This window comes from Bos grunniens, chromosome 12 (genome assembly GCF_055505025.1).
Source record: "Bos grunniens cultivar Pamir isolate PY7600 chromosome 12, Bosgru_T2T1.0, whole genome shotgun sequence".
Taxonomy (NCBI): domain Eukaryota; kingdom Metazoa; phylum Chordata; class Mammalia; order Artiodactyla; family Bovidae; genus Bos; species Bos grunniens.
This window is the reverse complement of record NC_141176.1, coordinates 74739942-74766543: the sequence shown is the minus strand read 5'-3', so window position 1 is coordinate 74766543 and position 26602 is coordinate 74739942. Positions and strand designations below refer to the sequence as shown.

Below are 26602 nucleotides of genomic sequence, written 5' to 3'. Positions count from 1 at the left end.
GTGACTGAACAGGCAAGACATCTGTTGTTATAAGAGTCTGGGTACAGAAGGGTGTACAAACTCGTGATCACCCCTCTTTTGGGATGTCGTCTCTGAATGACATCACTTGAGGGGATGGACTGTCCTTAAGTGTGGACCCACTAGGCAGAATCCAGTGTTTTCACACTTGACATCACCACTACAAAATATTAAACAAATAACCTGAGATTTCTTTTAAGAGAATGAGAAGGAATTAGATAAGGAAAAGTATATGGAATAAACCCTTTAGATGTAATAAACATGAAAATAATCAAGTATTTTCCAAGGTTTATAAAATATACCAAGGCTGATCAGAATCATCAGGAATGAGTTCCAAGCCACCTGACACTAACTGCATTCTTTGAAACAAAGCTGAACAAGCCCCTTCCTGACTTCCTGTCACTCTCAATAGTGACAGAGAGAAAAGACTGCTTCCCACATAGGAACTGAGCTTCTGGCAGCACCTCCTGTTTCACCACCCACAGGAGCATTTTCCTTTCCTCTGGGATGAAAGGTCACTTCATAGAAACTCCACCCACTTCCTGGACCAGACTCTCTAACTGCCCCAGCTCCCACATCCAGTTTGCCTTTCAGGGCTTCCTCCAAGGTACTTGCACAATTCAGATTCCAAAGGCAGCAAGAGGTGAGTTTCTATGTGATTCCTTTCTCTGGGTTTCCCTGATAGCTCAGTTGGTAAAAAATCTGCCTGCAATGCAGGAGACCCCAGTTTGATTTCTGGGTAAGGAAGATCCCCTGGAGAAAGGATAAGCTATCCACTCCAATATTCTTGGACTTTCCTTGTAGTTCAGCTGGTAAAGAATCCACCTACAATGCAGGAGATCTGGGTTCAATCCCTGGTTTGGGAAGATCCCTTGGAGAAGGGATAGGCTGCCCACTCCAGTATTCTGGCCTGGAGAATTCCAAGGACTGTATAGTTCATGGGGTCACACAAAATTGGACATGACTGACTGACTTTCACTTTGTTTTCCCTCCCCAAGGGTCCTGGAAGAGGGCTTTGTGCCCGACTCACTCCTGTACCTCAGGGTCTCAACTTTAATCCCTATTTGTTGAATGGAAGGAGAGAGAAAGAATACCACCCACCACCTTACACATATCCCCAACTCAAACTACAAACCCAAACAGCCAGCAACACCTCCTCAGACCCTACATTCCAGATGGGCCTCTCTCCTGCTTCATTCAAACTCCTTCCAGGAGTAGCCTGTCTTCACCTCACCTCCCTCCACACCTCCTGGATTTGCAGGCCTTTGCACTCTGGCCTCCTCACATTTGAAACCTGCTTCTCAGGTCACGGACAACTCCTGATTCCAAATCAACCAACAACTCTCCGTGGGCTCACCTTCTCATTTGCATTGAACAGACCTGTCTTTCCTCAGGTCTCCACCCTGTCTCCTCCTCTCATTCCTTGCTGTTCACTGTGTGTCTCCTCTGCTTGCCTCCTCTCTCAGCTTTCTCTCTAAATATCAAGGCTTCCAAAAGGTTCTGATCTTGGTCCCTAAACATGCCTCACTCTCTCTGGGCAATCTTATCCATCTTCACAGATTCAACTACTACCTTCTCAGTGAAGAATATACAAGTGCCATCCCAGGTCTCTCCCTCAAATACCAGACTCTAACTTCCAATGACCTTTAGGATGCCTCCACCTGGAGGACTTGGACTTCAAGATAATTGAAATACAAGTGGAAGAGCTGGATTGGAAATCAGTGAGACTGAAATTTTCTCTCCTCACATGACTGAGAATGTTTATCCTGAAATCACATAGCATCTGTTCCTATCCCTCTTTAGGTCATGCAAAAATCTGTGATGGATTCTGATTATAAGGGCCAATTAACCATGAGCCAAGCACACAGCAGGCCAGCCAGCTTTGGAAACCCAACCTTGACCTAGTTTATAGTAGCAAAGGAACAGAACCTTTTACAAAATCTTTTCAAAGTAATTAACAATCACTGTCAAGATGTGATACTGCTTTACTGAAAGACTGCTTCTGGGGATAAGCAATGTAGCTAAACCCAAGAGGACACCTTTATAAAATAAGTTTCCAGAAAAGAAAAAAAAAAAAAAAAAGCACATATATCTTTGTATCTTTGCAGTAAAAGTCCTCTGCCTCTGAGTCTCAGCTTACTTCTCATTGGTAAATAGTGGAAGCCTTTGCCCACAGGCTGTGCTGTTTGCATTCAGATATTAGTGTGCAGCTTTTGATAAATGCATTTCATTTACAAAATAAACACTTAGAAAGTCACATAGCTTGAATCATTGAAAAGCAGCAGGAATAACAGAGAAAACACCCCAGGTGAGCAATGATACTGAATGAGGAAACAAAAGCTGAGATGACCCAGCATCATTCCTTAGAACCTCAAGTTCACAGACAAAACAAAAGCTGGATAGAAGCATTTCCGTGGGTATTTCTGCCTTTTTTTTTTTTTTTAAAGATACGTTAAAACAGAGACTTCAACGTGTGAAAAGAAAAACTGCCTACAAAAACAAAGAAGACATTTTTTGAGATAACTTTGATCCTGTAATCAAAATTACTGGATTAAACTCTTTGTATCAATAACTGCCCTTTATTGTCCTTGATCAAGTATTATTTTCACCTTATTATTACTAATCTTTTCTTTCTAAGTGATCACATCTGATCCTATCAAAAAAAAGAAAAAAAAAGGTACAATAAATACTTGGCTTCTGTGGTGAAGTGAAGTCACTCAGACGTGTCTGACTCTTTGCGACTCCGTGAACTGTAGCCCACCAGGCTCCTCCGTCCATGGGATTCTCCAGGCAAGAATACTGGAGTGGGTTGCCATTTCCTTCTCCAGGGGATCTTCCCGACCTGGGGATTGAACCCGGGTCTCCCTCATTGCAGGCAGACGCTTTAACCTCTGAGCCACCAGGGAATGGTAATACAACACACAATTTAGCTCATCTAGTCTCTTTCCATGAGAGGTGACTGTTTATGTTATGAAATGTGCTCACAGTAAAGGGAATCCAAGCCAGACATCTGGAATGCTGAGGGAGAACCACTTACCCAGCCTGTCACTGCTTTAGACCAACCTTGATGTGACTGTGGAGCCACTCATGACCAGGTGTTACTCATGTTAACTCAGCCTCCCAATCACAGCCACACCTTTTACTTATAAAACATGACCTTTGCTGAAGGTAATAAGATACATCGCCAGGCTGACAGGCCCACCCTAAGTCCCTGTGAAAAGGCCTTGAGGAACAGGCACTCTGCTACTCCCTGGGAGAACTCTGACAGGACTGATACATTACCTGGATGAAATCAAGAAATATCAAAGGCAGCAAGTCATCCATATGCCCAATGTCTTTGGAGAAACGATTTAAAATTCTTCCTACAAGAATAGGATACAAGATATTACTCATTTAAGAAAAACACCAATACAGTATACTACACAGTGTCAGACTTTAAACTTACAAAAAAAGTATGGTTTTTCCAGTGGTCATGTATGGATGTGAGAGTTGGACTATGAAGAAGCAGAGCGCCAAAGAATTGATGCTTTTGTACTGTGGTGTTGGAGAAGACTCTTGAGAGTCCCTTGGACTGCAAGGAGATCCAACCAGTCCATTCTGAAGGAGATCAGCTCTGGGATTTCTTTGGAAGGAATGATGCTAAAGCTGAAACTCCAATATTTTGGCCTCCTCATATGAAGAGTTGACTCACTGGAAAAGACTCTGATGCTGGGAGGGACTAGGGGCAGGAGAAGGGGACGACAGAGGATGAGATGGCTGGATGGCATCACCTAATCGATGGACATGAGTTTGAGTGAACTCCGAGAGCTGGTGATGGACAGGGAGGCCTGGTGTGCTTGGGGTTGCAAAGAGTCGGACACGATTGAGCGACTGGACTGAACTGAACTGAATGCATACATATGGAATTTAGAAAGAAGGTAACGATAACCCTGTATGCAAGACAGCAAAAGAGAGACAGATGTATTAACAGTCTTTTGGACTCTGTGGGAGAGGGCGAGGGTGGGATGATAAGTGAGAATGGCACTGAAACATGTAAAATATCATATGTGAAATGTATCACCAGTTCAGGTTTGATGCATGATCCAGGGTGCTCTGGGCTGGTGCACTGGGAGGACCCAGAGGGATGTGATGGAGAGGGAGGTGGGTGGGGGGTTCAGGATGCAGAACACATGTACACTCATGGTGGATTCAAGTCAATGTATGGCAAAACCAATACAATATTGTAAAGTAAAATAAATTAATTAATTAATAAAAAAAGATATTATTCATTTCCCTTATAGGAGCTTTCAGATAAACAATTTATAAACAAAGCAAAACATATTTTTGAAGTGTATATATTTAGGAACTTCTCTGTGGTACAGTGTCCCTAGTGGAGGGGACACAAGTTCGATCCCTGGTCCGGGAAGATCCCACATGCCACAGAGTAACTAAGCCTATATTCCACAACTACTGAAGCCCTTGCACCTAGAGCATGAGCTCCTCAAGAAGAGAGGTCACTGCATGAGAAGCCCAAGCCCTGCAATGAAGAAGAGCCCCTGCTTGTCGTAATTGGAGAAAACTCATGTGCAGCAACAAGGACCCAATGCAACTAAAAATAAATAAATAAATCTAAAAGAAGTAAATGTATTAAATATTTCATATATTGGCCTTCCCATCATGACTCAGTGGTAAAAATTCAACCTGCCAATGCAGGAGACACAAGAGACACGAGCTAAATCCCTGGGTGGGGATGATCCCCTGGAGAAGGAAGTGGCATTCACTCCAGTATTCTTGCCTGGAAAATTCCATGGACAGAGGAGCCTGGTGGGCTACAGTCCATGGGACCGCAAAAGAGTTGGACATGATTTAGCAATTAAACAACAAATATATTACAAATTCAAATGAAAAAAGCTGATGTCAGTGGTAAAATGAAAGAGACATTAGGATGATACCTAAAGAGAAATAAAAATATCACCAAATGGCAGTGTATGGGCAGTTGAAATAGAGTCCAGATTTTTAAAAGAATGGGGGAATACTGTCATTGTATCAAGAAGGGTTGGTGAATTTAGAACGCTCCCTCCTTTTAGATCCATCCCATCTAAGACTCATTCCAAGTGTTAAACTGGTAAACAAACAGTTGCAAAATATCTAAGTTAATCCTAATTGTTACACTAATTTTGCTTTAGTTATCAATAATAATTTTGCCAAGTGATACTCTTTTTTTAAATTTAATTTAATTTAACTTTAGAATATTGTATTGGTTTTGCTATATATCAAACATAATTATAATCCCTCTGTACTTTTTTCTGTCCAGATTGTTCACAGCACCTCACATTTTGGGAAACTGTGGATTCTGACCATTTCCAAGTTATGAGTTTACCACTGGAATAAGTCATTATTTTCAGACATGTACCAAGTGTGACTAGTACAGACTTATGAAGAAGCATCTACGAAGATCAGAGGTATTTAGGCAGGAAAACACAAATATCACTAAATGACTAAGGGTTACTTATCATTGATTTTATTTCCTTTCTCAGAATCCACAACAACAGTCTATACTGAAGGCTATAGGATTAGATGATAAGAACTAATTTCTAGTAAATACTTGGTATGAACTAAAAATGCCATCTACCATATCAGTAAACAAAGGATGCTGCAGCCATCAGGACCCTGCAGCCACTCACCCTGAGGAGATTCGGGATGAGAAAGCACAGGATACTGGCCTCAGATAGCAGAGGTGCCCTTCAAAAGAACTGTTATAGGGAAGAACCAATTTTGACTCCACGTTGGATCTATTTCTTTGACTTTAGCCTTTGCTATTCATTGTTTTTGTCAGGCAACCCTGTCCTTCTGCCTGAATGTTAAACTAAAGTGGTTTTTTTTCAGCTTACAGGGAGACTTTCTGACCCTCAGCACCTGTGGATGGTCTGCAGAAAAGAAGACATTAATAAATATCCTCCTGTTTTGTAAGATTAGTGGCCTTTTGACTTTACTTCCTCACCTCCTTTCCTTCTTTTTTCAAGAAAAAAAAAAAGGCACCCAGACCCCAATAATATGGTTATTTTGAGACATTAGTGTGCCTTCTTCTCAGTCTGCCAATTTTCCAAATAAAGTTGCTATTCCTTGCCTCAATACCTCCTCTGTGAGTCTTACTGGTCTTTTGTGAAGTGAGGAGAGTGAGCTTGAACTCAGTAATAGTAACACTGCTATATGTGGTTCTCTCTTCATGACATCACATACCAGAAACAAAGTCCACCATAAATTATCTATTACAAATTCTACTTTTGAGATTAAAGACAGGGAAGAGTTCAATTTAATATACCACTAAAAGAGTAAATAATTGATGCCCCTAAACCTTTGGACCTATCTTTGCAGTACTTATTTGGGCTTCTATTTTCTTGAAGGAATGAAGTTCTGATAATAGATACAGGAGGGAGAGGAAAGATACACTGGTATGCCCACTGCTCCAGGGTTAGTGACCTTGAACATTAAACATGGCTTCAAATCCTTGAATAATAAATAAATCAGCATCTAGAGAGGCCTACAGGTCATAAACAGCCTGGTCAACTGTGGTCAGAAGCTCAGAGGCTGTCTTAACAGAAATTCAGTCTCACTTTATGCTCCCAAATTTACTACTATAGTTTTCACATTAACAGGTTAAGTAGAGCGAATCATAGCCATAATAGCACAGACTTTTTCAATCACTTCCTCACTCCAGCTTCATAATAAGATGAGATTGTGTGAGCCTTTGCAGTTTGCCATCCTGTGCTCCACGCTGCGCCTGCACTAAACAACATGTGTTGAATAAATCTGCACAAGGTGCTGCCCTAAACAGTCTTCTTTAATCCTTGCAACAGTCTTGTGAAACAGGAAGGGCAGTGGTATTCCCATTGAGAAAGTTCCCAGACACCATGTGGTCATCCTCACTAAGGTTCATTAGGCAATGACCATGTGCTGTGTGCTAATGCATTAACCTGCTTAATGCCCACAACATCAAGATATTGGTAAGTGTGTGAATAGTATTCTCATTTTACAGGTAAGAAAATCAAGACACAGAGAAATTAAATAACTAGCACATAAGTATTAACATTACTACAACTGGCTATTACTATTAGTAACTAGCACCAGGACTAAACCCAGGAAGTTGGTTCTAGAGTCCATACTTATAACCATAACAATATCCTGCCTTGAGATTTGCCTGCCCAGGAGTATCTACCTACTTTGGCCTTGATCGCACAGCTAATTGATGGCCAGGCCAAGGCTACTCCTGTCCTCCCTTCAGTCACATCCCTGACTTGATAGGTCCTGTCAATCATCACCTGCAAAAACAAAGCCACCCTGGACCTCAGCACAAATCTAATCAACTGAACAGAATGGGCATGTATGCTGATGAACTAACTCTTCACAGGAACCCAGGTCAGGAGGTTATCTTCCAAAACAAGACAGGTCAAAGGCCTCAGAATGGAGGAAGCAGCCACTGGGAAACCTTTGGGGACACTCTTACTAATACTGAAGATCCACCAGCTATGTACCACAAGACCTCATAAATGTAATTAAAAGTCCATTGTAAAACTAGAGGGCTGATTTTATTGAAGAGTATGTATACATTTCACTGATACTGTATTTTAATTAATTTTCCATTACCATTTAAATAAAACTCAAAATATGAGCACATGCCAGAGCTCTGTGGTCCCAGATATGGATGGGAAGTGAAAGAAAGAAACACACAGCCTGTCTTCTGTAGAGATGTTCCTGGAAGAAGGTCCTAACTAGTTAGCTTAATAGTATGTAACACAGCCAACATTTCAACAGCTATCAAAAACATGTCAACACATTTGCATCATATGCTGCGTGTTTCATATGCCACGCAACAAATGGACTCCTAAACCATCCTGCAAAGTAAACATTCATTTATCTTTATAGACACATAAATTGGAATAAAAGGTTACAGGCTCCTATATTCAGATTTTCTCTGATAGGAAAAATTATCAGTGAAACTTTTTGTATAAAATTAATAAACACACACAATGATTTTCTTCCAAGCATCTCTTCCATTTTCAAATACGAAAATGTAATTAGGCACTAAATGTGTTAATAAGACATATTCACTGAGAAACTTGGTGTCTGACTTACCTATTGGATTGCTATTGAAGAACAATACGGAAGCTCTCAAAATGGACTCCAATATTTTGTTGTGCCACGTTTGTGAAGAATTAACAAGGATGTAGATTATCAACAGAGACCTTGTGATGCCAAAAAGGGTGGTAGACACAGTTAACCCTGAAATAAATAAACATTACTCAGCACAAGATCTCTGCTTTATCCTCAATGACACTAAAGATGGTAAGCAGTTTGTAAAGATACTGTGTATTTTATTCTATAAATAAAATTTGTATAGAGATTTATATATACAGAATATAGAATAAAAAACATATATGTACATATATACGGAGAAGGCAATGACATCCCACTCCAGTACTCTTCTCTGGAAAATCCCATGGATGGAGGAGCCTGGAAGACTGCAGTCCATGGGGTCACTGAGGGTCTGACACAACTGAGCGACTTCACTTTTCACTTTCATGCATTGGAGAAGGAAATGGCAACCCACTCCAATGTTCTTGCCTGGAGAATCCCAGAGATGGGGGAGCCTGGTGGGTTGCCATCTATGGGGTTGCACAGAGTCGGACATGACTGAAGTGACTTAGCAGCAGCAGCAGTACATATATATATATATAAAGTAGATTCTGTACGAGTTTAATGTTTTCACAAAATACATTTATAAAGAAAAATATAAAACTCACTGTTTTCCTCTCACTTAAAGAAACAACACAGAGGGAAAAAAATTCATGTGTAAACTATAGTTTCAGTCTAGGCTTTCCTAAGTAATTACAAATTCTAATAAAAACTCACAAGAAAAATAATTATAAAAAGAAATTAATCTTCCTTTCTCTGCATATCAAATCTCACGATTTACAATATACTCCATAAGCTAAAACTGAGGTATGCTTTGGTACCAGCATGTGAGTTAGCAGGGAACAAGAGAAATGATTTACCACTTCCTTGTAATTTACAAGGAAATTCCTTTCCATGTAAAGTAGCTTCTTAAGAACCTACTGTATAGCACAAGGAGCTGTACTCAAAGCTCTCTGGTGGCCTAGATAGGAAGGAAATCAAAAAAGAGAGGATATTTATATATAATTGTCTCACTCTGATGTATAGTAGAAACTAACAAAACATTGGAAAGCAACTATACTGTAATAAAAATTAACAAAAATTTAAAATATTTAAAATAAAGTAGCTACTTCTATGCCCAAGTAGCTTTAAAGAGTATGAAAAGACAATGTTAAGTTGCAAGTGGACAATCTCTTAAATAACTGAATTGCAAGAAACTACAGATTATATTTTGACATGAGATAGTAAATCTAAACAAGTACCTAATCTCTCGCTAAGTGTTTGGGGGCTCAGTTCAGAATAAAGCATCTGCCTGCAATGCAGGAGACCTGGGTTCAGTCCTTAGGTTGGGAAGATCCCCTGGAGAAGGGAATGGCTACCATCTCTAGTATTCTTGTCCATGGACAAAGGAGACTTGCAGGCTACAGTCCTGTCCAAAGAGTTGGACACGACTGAGCGACTAATTCTTTCACTTTCAAAACACTTGTAAATAAATACAATCATTTACATTTGTTTAATCAATAATCTAAATGAGCACTACCATGCATATAAAAATTAAAATAGCCCTCTGAACATCTCTTCAACTCACAGTGCTAAATACAATGGGGATAACTTCTATAATAATTGTTCCCTCAAGTACTGTTTTTCCAGTCAGCTGATACATCAGTGTTATTTAAATTCTGAAAGCTGTTCAAATTCCTGAATTCCATCAACAGGCATTTGCCTTGACCCACCATCCAAAATGAATGTGAAACAGAATCCCTTCTTTCTTCTTTAAGCCCCCATAATTCACGAATTCAGAAGTTAGTTAGCCAATGGATTCAAATTTCTTAGCAAGTGATCAGCAAAATAAACACCAAATTTCAACGAGTGCACTTTTATATAACTCGCTCTTGGTAAAAGCTTTATAGAAGCATTTCCTGTGAGACTATTTCAGTTTTTATTTATTTAAAAAAATTATTGGGGTAGAGCTGCTTTACAATGTTGTGTTAGTTTCTGCTGTACAATGAAGTAAATCAGCTATATGTATACATATATCCCCTCCCTCTTGGACCTCCCTTCCCTGTATGCCTGTCCTCTAGGTCATCACAGAGCACTGAATTGAGCTCCCTGTGCTACACAGCAGCTTCCCACTGGCTATCTGTCTCACACATGCTGGTGTACATATGGCAATCCTAATCTCCCAATTCATCTTTCCCTCCTCCGCACCCCACCCTCTGTGTCCACACATCTATACTCAACATCTACAACTCTATTCCTGGCCCTGAAAATAGGTTCTTTTGTGCCATTTTTTTTTAGATTTCATATATATGCATTAATATAAGCATATTTTTGGCTTATATAAAAAGAGCGATTACTTTACTTTTACTTTACTCTGTATGACAGACTCTAGGTCCATCCACATCTCTACAGATGACCCAAATTTGTTCCTTTCTATGGATAAGTAATATTCCAGTGTATATATGTACCATAAATGAGATGAAAAGATAGCCCTTAGAATGGGAGAAAATAAGAGTGAACTAAGCAACTGACCAGGGATTAAACTCCACAATATACAAACAGCTTATGCAGCTCAATATTCAAAAAACAAGCAACCCAATCAAAAAATGGGCAGGAGACCTAAAGAGACATTTCTCCAAAGAAGACACCCAGATGGCCAAGAGGCACATAAAATGATGTTCAACATCACTATTAGAGAAATGCAGATCAAAACTACAAAGCTATCATCTCGAACCAGTCAGGATGGCCCTCGTCAAAAAATGTAGAAACAATAAAGGTGAGAGAGTGTGTGGAGAAGAGGGAACCCTCTTGCATTGTTGGTGAGAAGGTAAATTGATACAGACACTATGGAGTATTGTTCTTGTTCAGTCACTCAGTTGTGTCTGACTCTTTGTGACCCCGTGAATAACAGCACATTAGGCTTCCCTATGCTTTACTATCTCCCAGAGTTTGTTCAAACTCATGTTCATTGAGTCAGTGATGCCACCCAGCCATCTCATCCTCTGTCGTCCCCTTCTCCTCCTGCCCCCAATCCCTCCCAGCATCAAGGTCTTTTTCAATGAGTCAACTCTTCACATGATGTGGCCAAAGTACTGAAGTTTCAGCTTCAGCATCTCTCCTGCCAATGAATATTTAGGGTTCATTTCCTTTGGAGTTGACTGGATTGGTCTCCCTGCAGTCCAAAGGACTCTCAAGAGTCTTGTTCAGGACAACACTTCAAAAGCATCCATTCTTCTGTGCTCAGCTTTCTTTATGGTCCAACTCCCACATCTGTTCATGACTACTGGGAAAACCATAGCTTTGACCATACAGACCTTTGTCAGCAAAGTAATGTCTCTGCATTTTAATGTGCAGGCTAGGTTTGTCATATCTTTTCTTCCAAGGAGCAAGCATCTTTTAATTTCATGGCTGCAGTCACCATCTGCAGTGATTTTGGAGCACAAGAAAATAAAGTCTATCACTATTTCCATTGTTTCCTCATCTAACTGCCATGAAGTGATGGGACTGGATACCATGATGTTCGTTTTTTTGAATGCTGACTTTTAAGCCAGCTTTATCACTCTCCTCTTTCACCTTCATCAAGAGGCTTCTTAGTACCTCTTTGCTTTCTGACCTAAGGGTGGTGTCATTTGCATATCTGAGGTGTTATTTTTCTGGGCAAACATGATTCCAGCTTGTGAGCCATCCAGGCTGGCATTTCACATGATATAGTCTGCACGTATTAAATAAACAAGATGACAATATACACCCTTGATGTATTCCTTTCCCTATTTGGAACCAATCCATTGTTCCATGTCTGGTTCTAAGTGTTATTTCTTGATCTGCATACAGGTTTTTCAGAAGGCAGGTAAGGTAGTCTGCTTTTCCAGTATGGAGATTCCTTAAAAAAATAAAAATAGAACTACCATATGACCCAGCAAGGCAAAAGGATAGGTCACTGAGAGATGAACTCCCCAGGTCGGTAGGTGCCCAACATGCTACTGAAGATCAGTGGAGAAATAACTCCAGAAAGAATGAAGAGACGGAGTCAAAGAAAAAACAAAGCCCAGTTGTGGATGTGACTGGTGATGGAAGCAAAGTCCAATGCTGTAAAGAGCAATTTTGCATAGGAACCTGGAATATTAGGTCCATGAATCAAGGTAAATTGGAAGTGGTCAAACAGGAGATGGAAAGAGTGAATGTTGAAATTTTAGGAATCAGTGAACTATAATGGACTGGAATGGGAGAATTTAACTCAGATGACCACCATATCAACTACTGTGGGCAAGAATTCCTCAGAAGAAATGGAGTAGCCATCAGAGTCAACAAAAGAGTCCAAAATGCAGTACTTGGATGCAATCTCAAAAACGACAGAGAGATCTCTGTTCATTTCCAAGGCAAACCACTCAATATCATGGTAATACAAGTCTATGCCCCAACCAGTAATGCTGAAGAAGCTGAAGTTGAATGGTTCTATGAAAACCTACAAGACCTTTTAGAGCTAACATCCAAAAAAGATGTCCTTTTCATTATAGGGGACTGGAATGCAAAAGTAGGAAGTCAAGAAACACCTGCAGTAATAGGCAAATTTGGCCTTGTAGTATAGAATAAAGCAGGGCAAAGGCTCATAGAGTTTTCCCAAGAGAATACATTGATCATAGCAAACACCTATTTCAACAACACAAGAGAAGACTCTACACATGGACATCACCAGATTCAGTTCAGTTCAGTCATTCAGTCGTGTCCAACTCTTTGTGACCCCATGAATCACAGCACACCAGGCCTCCCTGTCCATCACCAACTCCCGGAGTTCAATCAGACTCATGTCCATTGAGTCAGTGATGTCATCCAGCCATCTCATCCTCTGTTGTCCCCTTTTCCTCCTGCCCCCAATCCCTCCCAGCATCAGAGTCTTTTCCAATGAGTCAACTCTTCGCATGAGGTGGCCAAAGTACTGGAGTTTCAGCTTTAGCATCATTCCTTCCAAAGAAATCCCAGGGTTGATCTCCTTCAGAAGGGACTGGTTGGATCTCCTTGCAGACCAAGGGTCTCAAGGGTCTCAAGAGTCTTCTCCAACACCACAGTTCAAAAGCATCAATTCTTCAGTGCTCAGCTTTCTTCACAGTCCAACTCTCACATCCATACATGACCACTGGAAAAACCATAGCCTTGACTAGACGGACCTTTGTTGGCAAAGTAATGTCTCTGCTTTTGAATATGCTATCTTTGTTGGTCATAACTTTTCTTCCAAGGAGTAAGCATCTTTTAATTTCATGGCTGCAGTCACCATCTGCAGTGATTTTGGAGCCCCCCAAAATACAGTCTGACACTGTTTCCACTCTTTCCCCATCTATTTCCCACAGAATGTGGCCCACTGGAGAAGGGAACGGTAAACCACTTCAGTATTCTTGCCTTGAGAATCCCATGAACAGTATGAAAAGGCAAAATGATAGGATACTGAAACAGGAACTCCCCAGGTCAGTAGGTGTTCAATATGCTACTGGAGATCAATGGAGAAATAACTCCAGAAAGAATGAAGAGATGGAGCCAAAGCAAAAACAATACCCAGTTGTGTATGTGACTGCTGATGTAAGCAAGGTCCAATGCTGTAAAAAACAATATTGAATAAGACATTGTCAAGTTCCTGAATCAAGGCAAATTGGAAGTGGTCAAACAAGAGATGGCAAGCGTGAATGTCGACATTCTAGGAATCAGTGAACTAAAATGGACTGGAATGGGTGAATTTAACTCAGATTACCATTATATCTACTACTGTGGGCAAGAATCCCTCAGAAGAAATGGAGTAGCCATCATGGTCAACAAAAGACTCCAAAATGCGGTACTTGAATGCAATCTCAAAAACAACAGAATGATCTCTGTTTGTTTCCAAGGCAAACCATTCACTATCACAGTAATCCAAGTCTATGCCCCAACCAGTAATGCTGAAGAAGCTGAAGTTGAACGGTTCTATGAAGACCTACAGGACCTTTTAGAACTAACACCCCAAAAAAGATGTCCTTTTCATTATAGGGGACTGGAATGCAAAAGTAGGAAGTCAAGAAACACCTGGAGTAACAGGCAAATTTGGCCTTGGAATACGGAATGAAGCAGGGCAAAGACTAACAGAGTTTTGCCAAGAAAATGCACTGGTCATAGCAAACATCACCAGATGCTCAACACCAAAATCAGATTGATTATATTCTTTGCAGCCAAAGATGTAGAAGCTCTATAGAGTCAACAAAAACAAGGCTGGGAGCTGACTGTGGCTTAGATCATGAACACCTTATTGCCGAATTCAGACTTAAATAGAAGAAAGTAGAAAAAACCACTAGACCATTTAGGTATGACCTAAATCAAATCGCTTGTGATCATACAGTGGAAGTGGGAAATAGATTTAAGGGACAAGATCTGATAGACAGAGTGCCTGATGAACTCTGGATGGAGGTTTGTGACATTGTACAGGAGACAGGGAGCAAGACCATCTTCATGGAAAAGAAATGCAACAAAGCAAAATGGCTGTCTGAGGAGGCCTTACAAATAGCTGTGCAAAGAAGAGAAACGAAAATCAAAGGAGAAAAGGGAAGATATAAGCATCTGAATGCAGAGTTCCAAAGAATAGCAAGGAGAGATAAAAAGCCTTCCTCAGTGATCAGTCAAAGAAATAGAGAAAAACAATAAAATGGGAAAGACTAGAGATCTCTTCAAGAAAATTAGAGATACCAAGGGAAAATTTCATGCAAAGATGGGCTCAATAAAGGACAGAAATGGTATTGACCTAAGAGAAGCAGAAGATATTAAGAAGAGGTGGCAAGAATACACAGAAGAACTGTACAAAAAAGATCTTCATGACCCAGATGATCACGATGGTGTGATCACTCATGTAGAGGCAAACATCCTGGAATGTGAAGTCAAGTGGGCCTTAGAAAGCATCATTACAAACATAGCTAGTGGAGGTGATGGAATTCCAGTTGAGCTATTTCAAATCCTGAAAGATGATGCTGTGAAAGTGCTGCACTCAATATGCCAGCAAATTTGGACAACTCAGTAGTGGTCACAGAACTGGAAAAGGTCAGTTTTCATTCCAATCCCAAAGAAAGAAATGCCAAACACAATTGCACTCATCTCCCATGCTAGTAAAGTAATGCTTAAAATTCTCCAAGCCAGGCTTCAACAATACGTGAACTGTGAACTTCCAGATGTTCAAGCTGGTTTTAGAAAATGCAGAGGAACCAGAGATCAAATTGTCAACATCCACTGGATCATTAAAAAAGCATGATAGTTCCATAAAAACATCTATTTTTTGCTTTAATGACTATTGCAAAGCCTTTGACTGTGTGGATCACAACAAACTGGAAAATTTGGAAAAAGATGGGAATACCAGACCATCTGACATGCATCTTGAGAAATCTGTATACAGGTCAGGAAGCAACTGTTAGAACTGGACATGGAACAACAGACTGGTTCCAAAATGGAAAAGGAGTATGTCAAGGCTGTATATTGTCACCCTGCTTATTTAACTTCTATGCAGAGTACATCATGAGAAATGCAGGGCTGGAGGAAGCACAAACTGGAATCAATTGCTGGGAGAACATATAAAAAATGTCAGATATGCAGATGATACCACCCTAATGGCAGAAAGTGAAGAAGAAACAAACAGCCTCTTGATGAAAGTGAAAGAAGAGAGTGAAAAAGTTGGCTTAAAGCTCAATATTCAGAAAACTAAGATCATGGCATCCAGACCCACCACTTCATGGCATATAGATGGGGAAACAGTGGAAATAGTAACTGACTTTATTTTTTGGGGGCTCCAAAATCACTGCAGATGGTGACTGCAGCCATGAAATTAAAAGACACTTACTCCTTGGAAGGAACATTATGACCAACCTAGACAACATATTAAAAAGCGGAGACGTTACTTTGTCAACACAGGTCCGTCTAGTTAAGGCTATGGTTTTTCCAGTAGTCATGTATGGATGTGAGAGTTTGACTATAAAGAAAGCTAAACACTGAAGAATTGATGCTTTTGACCTGTAGTGTTGGAAAAGACTCTTGAGAGTCTCTTGGTTTGCAAGGAGATCCAACCAGTCCATCCTAAAGGAAATCACTCCTGAGTGTTCATTGGAAGGACTGACGTTGAAGCTGAAACTCCCGTACTTTGGCCATCTTATGCAAAGTACTGACTCATTTGAAGAGACCCTGATGCTGGGAAAGATTGAAGGTGGGAGGAGAAGGGGACGCCAATAGAAGATGAGATGGTTGGATGGCATCACGGAATCAATGGACATGATTTTGGGTAAACCCCTAGAGTTGGTGATGGACAGGGAGGGCTGGAGTGCTCCAGTCCATGGGGTTGCAAAGAGTTAGACACGACTGAGCAACTGAACTGATCTGATGACCCAGCAATCCTATTACATGGGTACCTTGAGAAAACCATATTTCAAAAAGACACATGAACCCAATGTTCATAGCCGCACTATTTACAATAGCCAGGATATGGAAGCAATCTAAATGTCTATCAACAGATGAATGTATAAATAATATATTTAAAATTTTAGGTGAACATATGCATTAAATAGTATTTAATGCTATATATATTCTAAACCATCCTTGTGAATAGAGACATTCCTGTTAATATTAGTCTGGAAAGCCAAATGTTAAAATAATCACACAGTTTAGAAGGAGATAACTTGTAATCTCAAGGTAAGAAAGAGAGGGAATCTAATCCCAGACCCTGGATTCCCCCTGCTTAGCTTCTCAAGTAATTAGTGAAGCCCAGGAGGTGAGCAGTGTGGTGAAGGGAAGTACGCATACCTGGGAGGCAATAATGCTTTTATTTGGGGCCCATGCTGCCAGAGATTTTCATCTAAGATCAATAAAAGCCAAGGCTTATTTGGACAGAATTGGAACAACATGAACCACAGGGTGAGGATCCATTTCTAATCCCCTTGCCCATCCATATAACAATATCAGAATTAGCTAAAACAACGTATTAGAATGAACAATTACCACGTATTTCCAGTGGCTGACTTGCTGAATGTGCAATCCTGGTTTAACTACCAACATCCAGTACAGAGTAAATTAAGTCTTCGTTCAACCCCTTTTCTTCTAGTAGATCTTTAAAATAATTATTCTAATCAATTCTCAGAGTAAATGCAACTCAGACAGTTAATCTGTTAAGACATTACTAAATTACTCTGGAAGCCCTCATTGTTCACAGACTCATTGTAAGTACCTTAAACTCTGATATAATAGAGCAGATGAGTCAACTTTACCTGAATAAACTCTTAAGCACCAGTTCAGAATGATCATCGTATCTACATCTTCTTTTATTAATGCCCCAGAATATAGGTCACTTTGTACATTCGCCCTATGGAACAGAGAAGAAAAAATATTACACTATACATAAACATAGAATTTACACAAACGTAAAAAAAAAAATACCTCAATTTGAGAAACATGTTTCATGCTGGAAAGTCTTTCCCAGCTCACAAGACCCTCTGTGTGTCTCCCTTTTAAAAATCTGAATGATGATTTTCAGTTCTCAAAACTGTCTGTGAAGAGAGACTTAGAAAATGAACTTATGGTTGCTGAAGGGGAAGTGATAGTTTGGGAGTTTGTGATGGCCATGCACACACTATATTTAAAATAGATAACCAACAAGAATTTATTGCATAGCACATGGAACTCTCTCAATGTTATGTGGCAGCCTGGATAGGAGGGGGAGTTGGGGTAGAATGGATACATGCATACGTATGGCTGAGTACCTTCACTGTTCACCTGAAACTATCACAACATTGTTGACTGGCTATACTCCAATACAAAACAAAAAGTTCGAAAACAAAAAAAGAACATAAACTGTCTCTGAAGAAGCTGTTAAAGAGAGGAACATGGGGAGAGACCACCACGAGGTGATCACACTCCACCCGCAAGAAGTTTACTTTTTCTTCATGGAAATTACTGGATGGTCGTAAGTGGAGGTTAAACAAGCCCCACCCGGCCCAATTTCTCATCACTTTGGGTCAGACCAGGAATCACTCACCAGAATGCAAGCCACCAGTCCTGCAGGATGTAGGCAACCTGGAACAGGAAACAGCAATCATTCACACACTGACATTACTGAGCCCTCACACCCTGCTCACTAGCATGGGGGATAGAAAGGCTCCAGAACACAGAGACGGTCCTTCCGGCTCAGGTCTGCACCAAGCCCCACACCCCAGATGACCACAGGTCAGGGGAGGGCATGATACATTTTAATATATTTAAAAGAGATCCCCTTTTTCCCAGAAGTCACTGCTCCCCACATGTAATGTCAGTCAGTTCAGTCACTCAGTTATACCTGACTCTTTGCAACCCCATTAACCGAAGCATGCCAGGCCTCCTTATCCATCACCAACTCCCAGAGTTGACCCAAACCCATGTACATTGAGTCGGTAATGCCATCTAATGATCTCATCCTCTGTTGTCCCCTTCTCCTCCTGCCCTCAATCTTTCCCAACATCAGGATCTTTTCAAATGAGTCAGTTCTTCATTAATGTATTTCAATACAAATCCAAGTAGACTGAAAGATGGAGTAATAACTTTTGTGGCAGCCTTGTTTAGTCAGACAACGGCCTGGAGAGCAATACCTGAGGCTTCCAGGGGGAGGAAGAAATTCTGCCTCAAGTCAACAGGGTCAGCTCCTGCCTGAGTTTCTAGCCTGCAGACCTGTCTTCCTGATTTCAGATTCACCCAGCTAGAATGCACAACCTCAGCTGGTTTTGCAAAATAAATCTCTTAATACACATATCTAAAAATAATTATAAAATAAATACAGTATAAATAGGATGTAACTATCAATCTGAGTACACAAACCAAAATAAATACCCTTACGTACCTGAGCTGCGATGTTTACTAGAATAAGGAAGGTGATGACAGGCCAGCCAGCACCGGCTGTGAAGTAACTCTTATAGGTCTTAAAACCAACTTTTCCTTCCAAATAGTCCTCTAGAGGTAGTGTAACCTGTATATTCTCAGTCTGGAAGGGAAAAATGGCAGTGAGAGATGAAATTTTAAATGATGAACTCCACATTTCAAGAATTCAACAATGGCATCACTGCAAAGCTGTGGGAAACAAAGACATATCTAACACACTGGTAGGAGAACAAGATGGTCCATCTCCTATGAAGAAGGGTGTGGGAATATCTGGCCAAACCACATAGGTGTTTACCCAGCTATCCCACTACTAGGAATCTATTAGAAATAAGGAAACATCATTTGCACAAGATTATGCACTGCTGGATGACTTTGCTTTAAGTCAATCATGACTGTCAGCACAAGTACAGCCTACCTGATTCAAGGACAAATGCAGAATTTTGTTCTAAAATAATATGTAAAATGATATGGAATTAATGTATCTCTCTAGATGACTTGTATCACTCAATGATAGAAAGTTTAAACGTAGTTGGGGCTCAAAGTACTAGACAAATGTAGTAAACTGAATTCACACAGTGGGTTAGAGTCATGAGAATCTGGATAGCAGGGGGACTTTTGATCTGAGTCTATTTGGTTATTAAATTTCAGAGAGTGATTCCTAAGTTTAGACACCAAATGACTAATCTGAATGCTTATCAGAATTCTCCAGGCTTCTGGGTTTGGATATTGAGAAATATCTGTGCATGTTTTTAAGGAAGATCTAGTACACTTCTGCATTTCTGTCTGGAGGACTTAAAATGCATTATACAGTCACAGGAGGCTAGGATGTCTGCAGCACTATGCTGGCCACTGGGATTCAAGATGGGTAAGATGTGGTTCTTGGTCTTGACTGGTAAGAAAGGTGAAGATGGAAAATAACTCCAAAGTGTCTACCATGTGTCAGGTCCTTTGCACATGTTACCTCTGACAATAGGGCAAAATACTACCATCAGTCACCTGCAGTGCCAGACATTCCAGCATATAGGAAAAGAAGCTGATTTAATGTGATCACAGGAGGCCTCATCTAAGGGTGTCTTCACATTAAGCCTCTGGATGCATAAGGGAATCCAGGGGCCACCAGAGCAAGTAGGATGTAACTATGGTAAATTGAAGAGTTCTTATTTCAGTGTGAGCCACAAGCACCCAGAAATTCACAGCAGTGCACCCACTCCTGGTCCCCATAGGATTCTCTAACCTACACCCAAAGGGGAACTCCAAGCAGGCTTGCTCCTTTCATGTTCTTCTATCCATTCCATGGAATAAGACTTTGGGAACCTTAGGATCTACTTTGGGACAAATAAAGATGTCATGAGCAGAGCAGACTGATGGTCCATGAGGCCACCAAGAGCAGACAGACTTAGGCATCCTGCAGGATAGAAACTCACATCTTGGTCTTCTGGAGCTGCATCTTTTAAGGAGGGTCTGGGAGATGGCAGAGACTGAACCAAAGACTCAGACATCAGAGTAGGAGTTCCTAGAACTGGAGATGATGCAGGCTGCTTATTTCCCTTCTCAAAAGGGGAAAAGATATCTACCCCAGATTTCAGGAACTCAGAGTAAGTCCCCCTTTCCACTGTTTTATCCTAAAATTAAAAAAAAAAAAATTGAGAGGAATTAATTTACATTTGATAATATTGTTAGCTGCTCAGTTGTGTCTGATTTGTTTCAACCCCATGGACTGTAGCCTGGTAGGCTCCACTGTCCATGGGATTCTCCAGGCAATAATACTGGAGTGGGTTGCCATTCCCTTCTCCAGGGATTTTCCTGACCCAGGGATTGAAGCTGGAGAAGGCAATGGCACCCCACTCCAGTACTCTTGCCTGGAAAATCCCATGGACGGAGGAGCCTGGTAGGCTGCAAACCATGGGGTCGCTAAGAGTCAGACACGACTAAGCGACTTCCCTTTCACTTTTCACTTTCATGCATTGGAGAAGGAAATGGCAACCCACTCCAGTGTTCTTGCCTGGAGAATCCCAGGGATGGCGGAGCCTAGTAGGCTGCCGTCTATGGGGTCGCGCAGAGTCAGACACGACTGAAGCAACTTAGCAGCAGCAGCAGGGATTGAAGCCGGGTGTCCCACATTGCAGGCAGATTCTTTACCATCTGAGCCACCAGGGAAGCCTCAATAATATTAAACCAACTGAAATACTAATCAAGAAAAGTTATCTGGTCTTAAATTATGATTTTTGAAGAAAATAAAAGATTCCTGGGTCTAGAATTCTTGTTGAGAAATCTAGCCAACTCAAACAGAACTAAGAATTCTGTTCTCTGCCAAACCCTGTGTTAAGTATTGGGTTATTCGAAAGAAATGTGTGCTTGTAGGTTAAAAATGGAGGCCATTCACATAACTACCTTGGGCATTTAGGGAAGCAAGAAGTACAGAAGTTGCTGGGAGGATCAGCACAGTCTCTAGAGACAACAAGAGAACTCAGAGAAACCTCACATGACAAGCAAAATTAAAAACAAAACAAAACAAAAACGCTGGGCAGAGTATTCCAGAAAAGAAAGTTATTGACACAGAGGTGGGCACAAGCACATCTGCATAGGTAAGAGTTGCTCATCAAATTTCACTGGCCACCGTCACTGTCACAGTATCATGTGCCCAGCTGGGACATGACATGTAGGAACCAAACTTGAACAGAGAACCCATAAACTGCATATTCATAGTCTTTACAACTGTCTGGAGGACTTAGAGTGCATTAGAGAGACAGAAGGATCAAGGAAGTTCCCAAATGAAAATTCAATATTCCATCTGTTAAAATCATTAAACAAAGAGGCCATGAGGCTGGGATGGCTCTAATGCCTTGACAGTCTGTGCCCGCAAACCAAAACCTAAGCCACAATCAGTGCACACAGATCCAAGAGAAAACTTCGCACCAACTGACCACAAGCAACCAACCAGGCTTCCCCAATCAGGCAGCTGCTTAAACTACAGCCAATCTAATCATGTTCTTTGAACACGTGTGACACATCCTTGCAGTTTCCCTCCCTTACAAAGTCAAAATAATGTGCAGATGTTTCACTACTTCTGACCCTGAAACGAGATGCAGGTGATCATTCAGTGGCAAACAAAACATTAGGGAAAAAATTCTCAGGATGCAAAACTCATCAAATGAGAGCAACTCAGGTTAATGCAGGTTAGGTGGAAGAAGATGGCCCAGGACCCTAGCTAGGACCCCTCTCACCCTATGTCCTGAGGTGAGCCACTGGAAGAAACCCAGTGAAGCATCTGGGTACTGTCTGATACTGCAGAACTAGAAAATTATGCAGGATATATTGTGTCTTGTTCCACTTGGGAGGCAAAATTCACATACCTCTTTAATGAAATCACCACTCACTACTTTATCTGTAATATGCACAATGAAATGACTAGAAATACAAAGACAGAATTTCACTCAGCAGCCAAGCATTGACAATCCCAAGGGGACAAGGGGGCAGCCATCTCCCCTCTGCTATGAGAAGGGACTCAGACACGGGGACAATGGCCAAGTGGCATCAGAGGCAGAAACCACAGTGCTGCAGTTGGAAGCCAAGGAACACCAAGGAAGGCCAGCAAACACCAGAGGCTGGAAGGAAAGATTCTTCTCTGGAGCCTTCAGGGAGAGCACAGCCTTGTCAGCACCTGGATTTGGGACCTGTAGCCTCCAGAGCAGGGAGACGATAATCTTCTGCTGTTTTAAGTCACCCAGTTTGCAGTACTTGGTTACAGCAGCTCTAGAAGCTGATACTTTAGCCTGAGCCCACACTTCTGTCTTCTCAGCTTTACTAAGACCTGGAATTGCTTCTGCTGTCACCCCTCCAGTGACCATCAGAGAAATCTCTCAAATTTGATATCAGACCACATCCCTCTTCTGCTCTGGACCATCCAAGACTTCCATGCCACTTTCGGTCCCCTGGCCATTGCTCGGAGACCAGCTCCTCCACATCCTCTGCTCACTCTCTTCAGACATGCTGGTCTTCCTGTAGTTCCTCCAACGTGCCAGGTCAGCTCCTTCCTTAGGACCCCCTGCCTCAGATTCCCTCCCCCAGGTGACTGTGTGGTCCCCACCTTGATGTCACTCAGACCCCAGGAGGCACCAGCTCCTCAAGGAGACAGCTAGGAAGTCACCCTCTTTGTCACATCCTCCCCATAACAGGAGCCCCATGAAGGCAGGGCCTTGTCCTCCTGCTGCACACACAAGAGACCTGGGCAGTGAGACCAGCAATTGGAGACACCAGCAGAGTGGGCGTCTCTGATCCAGGTGCTCAGATACCCAACCTCACTTCTGATGTTAATGGAATATGATCTTTAGGCAATCTAGGTATGACAATCACTTGGATACCAACAAATCTTAGAATCTCTAATTTGTAAGTAATATACTTTGACTTAAGTCATGGAAGAGAAAAATAAAAAGTTCTAAATAAAATTGCATCATTATCCTTAACAAACTTCATTAGAGCAGTGATGATTCAATAATCCTGTGGTTGCACTCTTATACACTTTAGGGTTTATATGGCTTAGAGTGTAATAGTTACATTTCTACAGAGCTTTAGGTTCATCCTCCAAGGTGTGAACACCAGCTCTGAGAAGAAGGGGATGCAAAACTGAGGGAGAAGAGGGTGTTTACCATGAATCCAATGAAAATGACCAGAAAGGAGGTCTGTCCTTCCACACACCTGCTGCTGCTGCTAAGGTGCTTCAACCGTGTCTGACTCTGTGCAACACCATAGAGGGCAGCCCACCAGGCTACACCGTCCCTGGGATTCTCCAGGCAAGAACACTAGAGTGGGCTGCCATTTCCTTCGTCAATGTATGAAAGTGAAAAGTGAAAGTGAAGTTGCTCAGTCATGTCCAACTCTTTGCGACCCCACGGACTGCAGCCTACCAGGCTCCTCCATCCATGGGATTTTCTAGGCAAGAGTTACTGAACTGGGTTGCTATTGCCTTCCCCCAACACATCTGAGGGCTAGCAATTCCACAGACTTCTAGAAATTACTTACATCTTTCAATATCAGAATCTGACTTGCATCTTTTAGGTATTGCAACTGATGAGTGACTAAAATTGTGATCTTCTCCTTCAAGGCCTGGCGAATACACCTACAAATGTAAAAGGTACAGAAAGCAAAAGCACATTAATGGAGTACCTCAAACTGAAAACATATTTTGAAAACAGTGAGACAAAGACCACATAGCAACCAAAGATCGTTAGTTTAAATGCCGAATCAATAATAAAAATTAAATAAACATAAGTCAATTAATCCAACTAGGTTCTTAAATTTATCAGCAACAAATTTGACTCTACTGCTACAAAAAAGTCTTAAAATCAGCCCAGTGAAGGAGGCACCAACAGATAAGTCTTTTCCTCTAAAACTCAGCTTAACAATTATTTACATGTTTCATAAAGGAAAACAACTGAGTAATACTGAGATTTCAAAACTTGAATAAACTAAAATACTATTTTATCGCTATTTGGGAATGGGAGAAGAGGGATTCATGTCATTTAAAAATGTGTACATTCTTAGCTTTCTAGGTGATTATTTATAATTAATGATGCAAATATTTACAACAAAAAATTAATAGATTCTTGGTAATCTTTGCCAGAGTGCATTTGCTAGACGCTTGTTCCCAAAGAATGTTAGATATAAAATAAATGTCAGCGTGGCCTCCATCACTCTCTACAACATTCCCAGTTCCATCCAGGAAACAAGTCTTCTTTCATTAGGACCGAACACCTTCCAAACATGAAAGTAAAAGAACAGAATCCAAATGGCCCAAATCACAGTGGAAATCATCCAGTGGCTCAGAGGACCCATCAGTTCTCTTAGTCAAGACAACCTCAGTATTTAACCTTAGATTTTTTCCACAGTAAAAAAAAAAAAAAAAAACTACTCCTGCTTTTCAAATGTAAAGCTCTAGGGACTCAGCTGTAGTCTCATCCCACAGGGTCGACAACCCCTCCAGGGAAGCAAATGTGTGAGTCTGGGACCCCAGTGACCACAGGCAGGGCTCCAGGCAGGTATTCTGGGTGCCCCAGCCCCTCGCAGAGCAAATCTCAGGAACCTGGGCCACAGCTCAGCCTGTGAGTGAGTCAGATGGAGAGTCTGGAGCCAGCAGACTGCATCTCAGTCCCTCTCACAAAACTGACGTCAGACGAGCAACCCAACCTCAGTTTCTTCATCTCAAAACAAGGTCAATGACAACTCATCCACACATTCTGACAAATCAAACCAACAATCCACTCAGTAAAGGTCAGGCCCCTTCTCCACTCCACCATAACCACAAACAGTCATGTGCTTTGTACTCAGGATAGAAAAGTCCTAAGGGGACACTTTGGACACTGGGTCTGTGATCAGAAGCAAGACCCCAGGATGTAGAAACATACACCATTGTTTCTTTAAGTCCAAAAGGATTCATTCTCACCTTTTGACATGTGCTAGCTCAACGTTCAACCTAAGTTTCTCGGTTAACACCTTTTCAACTTAGAACTAAAGCTTTTAAACAGAATTTTTTCACCTTAATTCATAATTGCCTGCCAATAGTCCCTAAAGGTGGATGTTAATCAAATCTGATGGGGTGTTACATCCAAGATGAATCAACCCAAAAGTTTTAAGATGTTTTCTTCCTAACATTCCATCACGGATAAGGTAATACAAATAATTACAATGAAGTGATCAGTCGATGGCTGGGAACTTTTCCTAAATAATTCTTTCATCGAAGTCACTAGAAAAATACACTCTTTTCCAAGTTTTTAAAGATTTCCAAGTCATGCCATAGAAATGATTGAGTCAGCAACCAGTTGTATAACAGTTATTCCTATATAAAGGCTGTGTTAATTCTATGATCCCACATATAATACTATATAAGGGCTGTAGTAAAAGGGGACACATCCCATGGTGGAGGCAATACAAATAAGACAGACAGAGTGCCCACTTCCATTCATTCAATCAGCAGTTTGTTGAGGAGCCAGGCATTGTCCTAAATGCTGAGGATCCATCCACAGGTCAAGATAGAAGACAATACTCTGCACTGTGTAGAGGATACATTGAAGAAGTATAGAAAATGTGCTACTGGGCTGTGACCTGTGCTCTGAGGGAAAAACAAGGGGGGGTTGCTGTCTTAGATGTGGAGACTCGGGAGCCCTGAGACTATCTAGGGGAACATCCTGGAAGAAGGCACAGCAGGTGCAGGGTTCCTGGGACAGAAGATGCTGGGCTGAGGCACCTTCCTGCATTCATAGTTTATGGGTGGCAGCTGCTGCTGCTAAGTTGCTTCAGTCGTGTCCGACTCTGTGCGACCCCATAGACGGCAGCCCACCAGGCTCCCCCGTCCCTGGGATTCTCCAGGCAAGAACACTGGAGTGGGTTGCCATTTCCTTCTCCAATGCATGAAAGTGAAAAGTGAAAGTGAAGTCGCTCAGTTGTGTCTGACCCCATGGACTGCAGCCTTCCAGGCTCCTCTGTCCATGGGATTTTCCAGGCAAGAGTACTGGAGTGGGGTGCCATTGCCTTCTCCAATTGGTGGCAG

At 41.4% G+C, this 26602-nt stretch overlaps 1 protein-coding gene across 2 annotated transcripts in view; it reads right to left on the bottom strand.

Moving 5' to 3' along the window:
- LOC147361911 (ATP-binding cassette sub-family C member 4-like) overlaps positions 1-26602 on the bottom strand; it is a 195923-nt gene that overhangs the window by 105943 nt on the left and 63378 nt on the right. For both annotated transcript variants that reach the window (XM_086330227.1, XM_086330226.1), the window contains exons 14-20: positions 24079-24175; positions 20484-20681; positions 19022-19162; positions 18188-18225; positions 17421-17515; positions 8131-8277; positions 3301-3380 (exon numbers count right to left, since the gene is read on the bottom strand). In XM_086330227.1, the coding sequence (XP_086186353.1) occupies positions 3301-3380; positions 8131-8277; positions 17421-17515; positions 18188-18225; positions 19022-19162; positions 20484-20681; positions 24079-24175 (796 nt within the window). The remainder of the gene's footprint in view (positions 1-3300; positions 3381-8130; positions 8278-17420; positions 17516-18187; positions 18226-19021; positions 19163-20483; positions 20682-24078; positions 24176-26602) is intronic.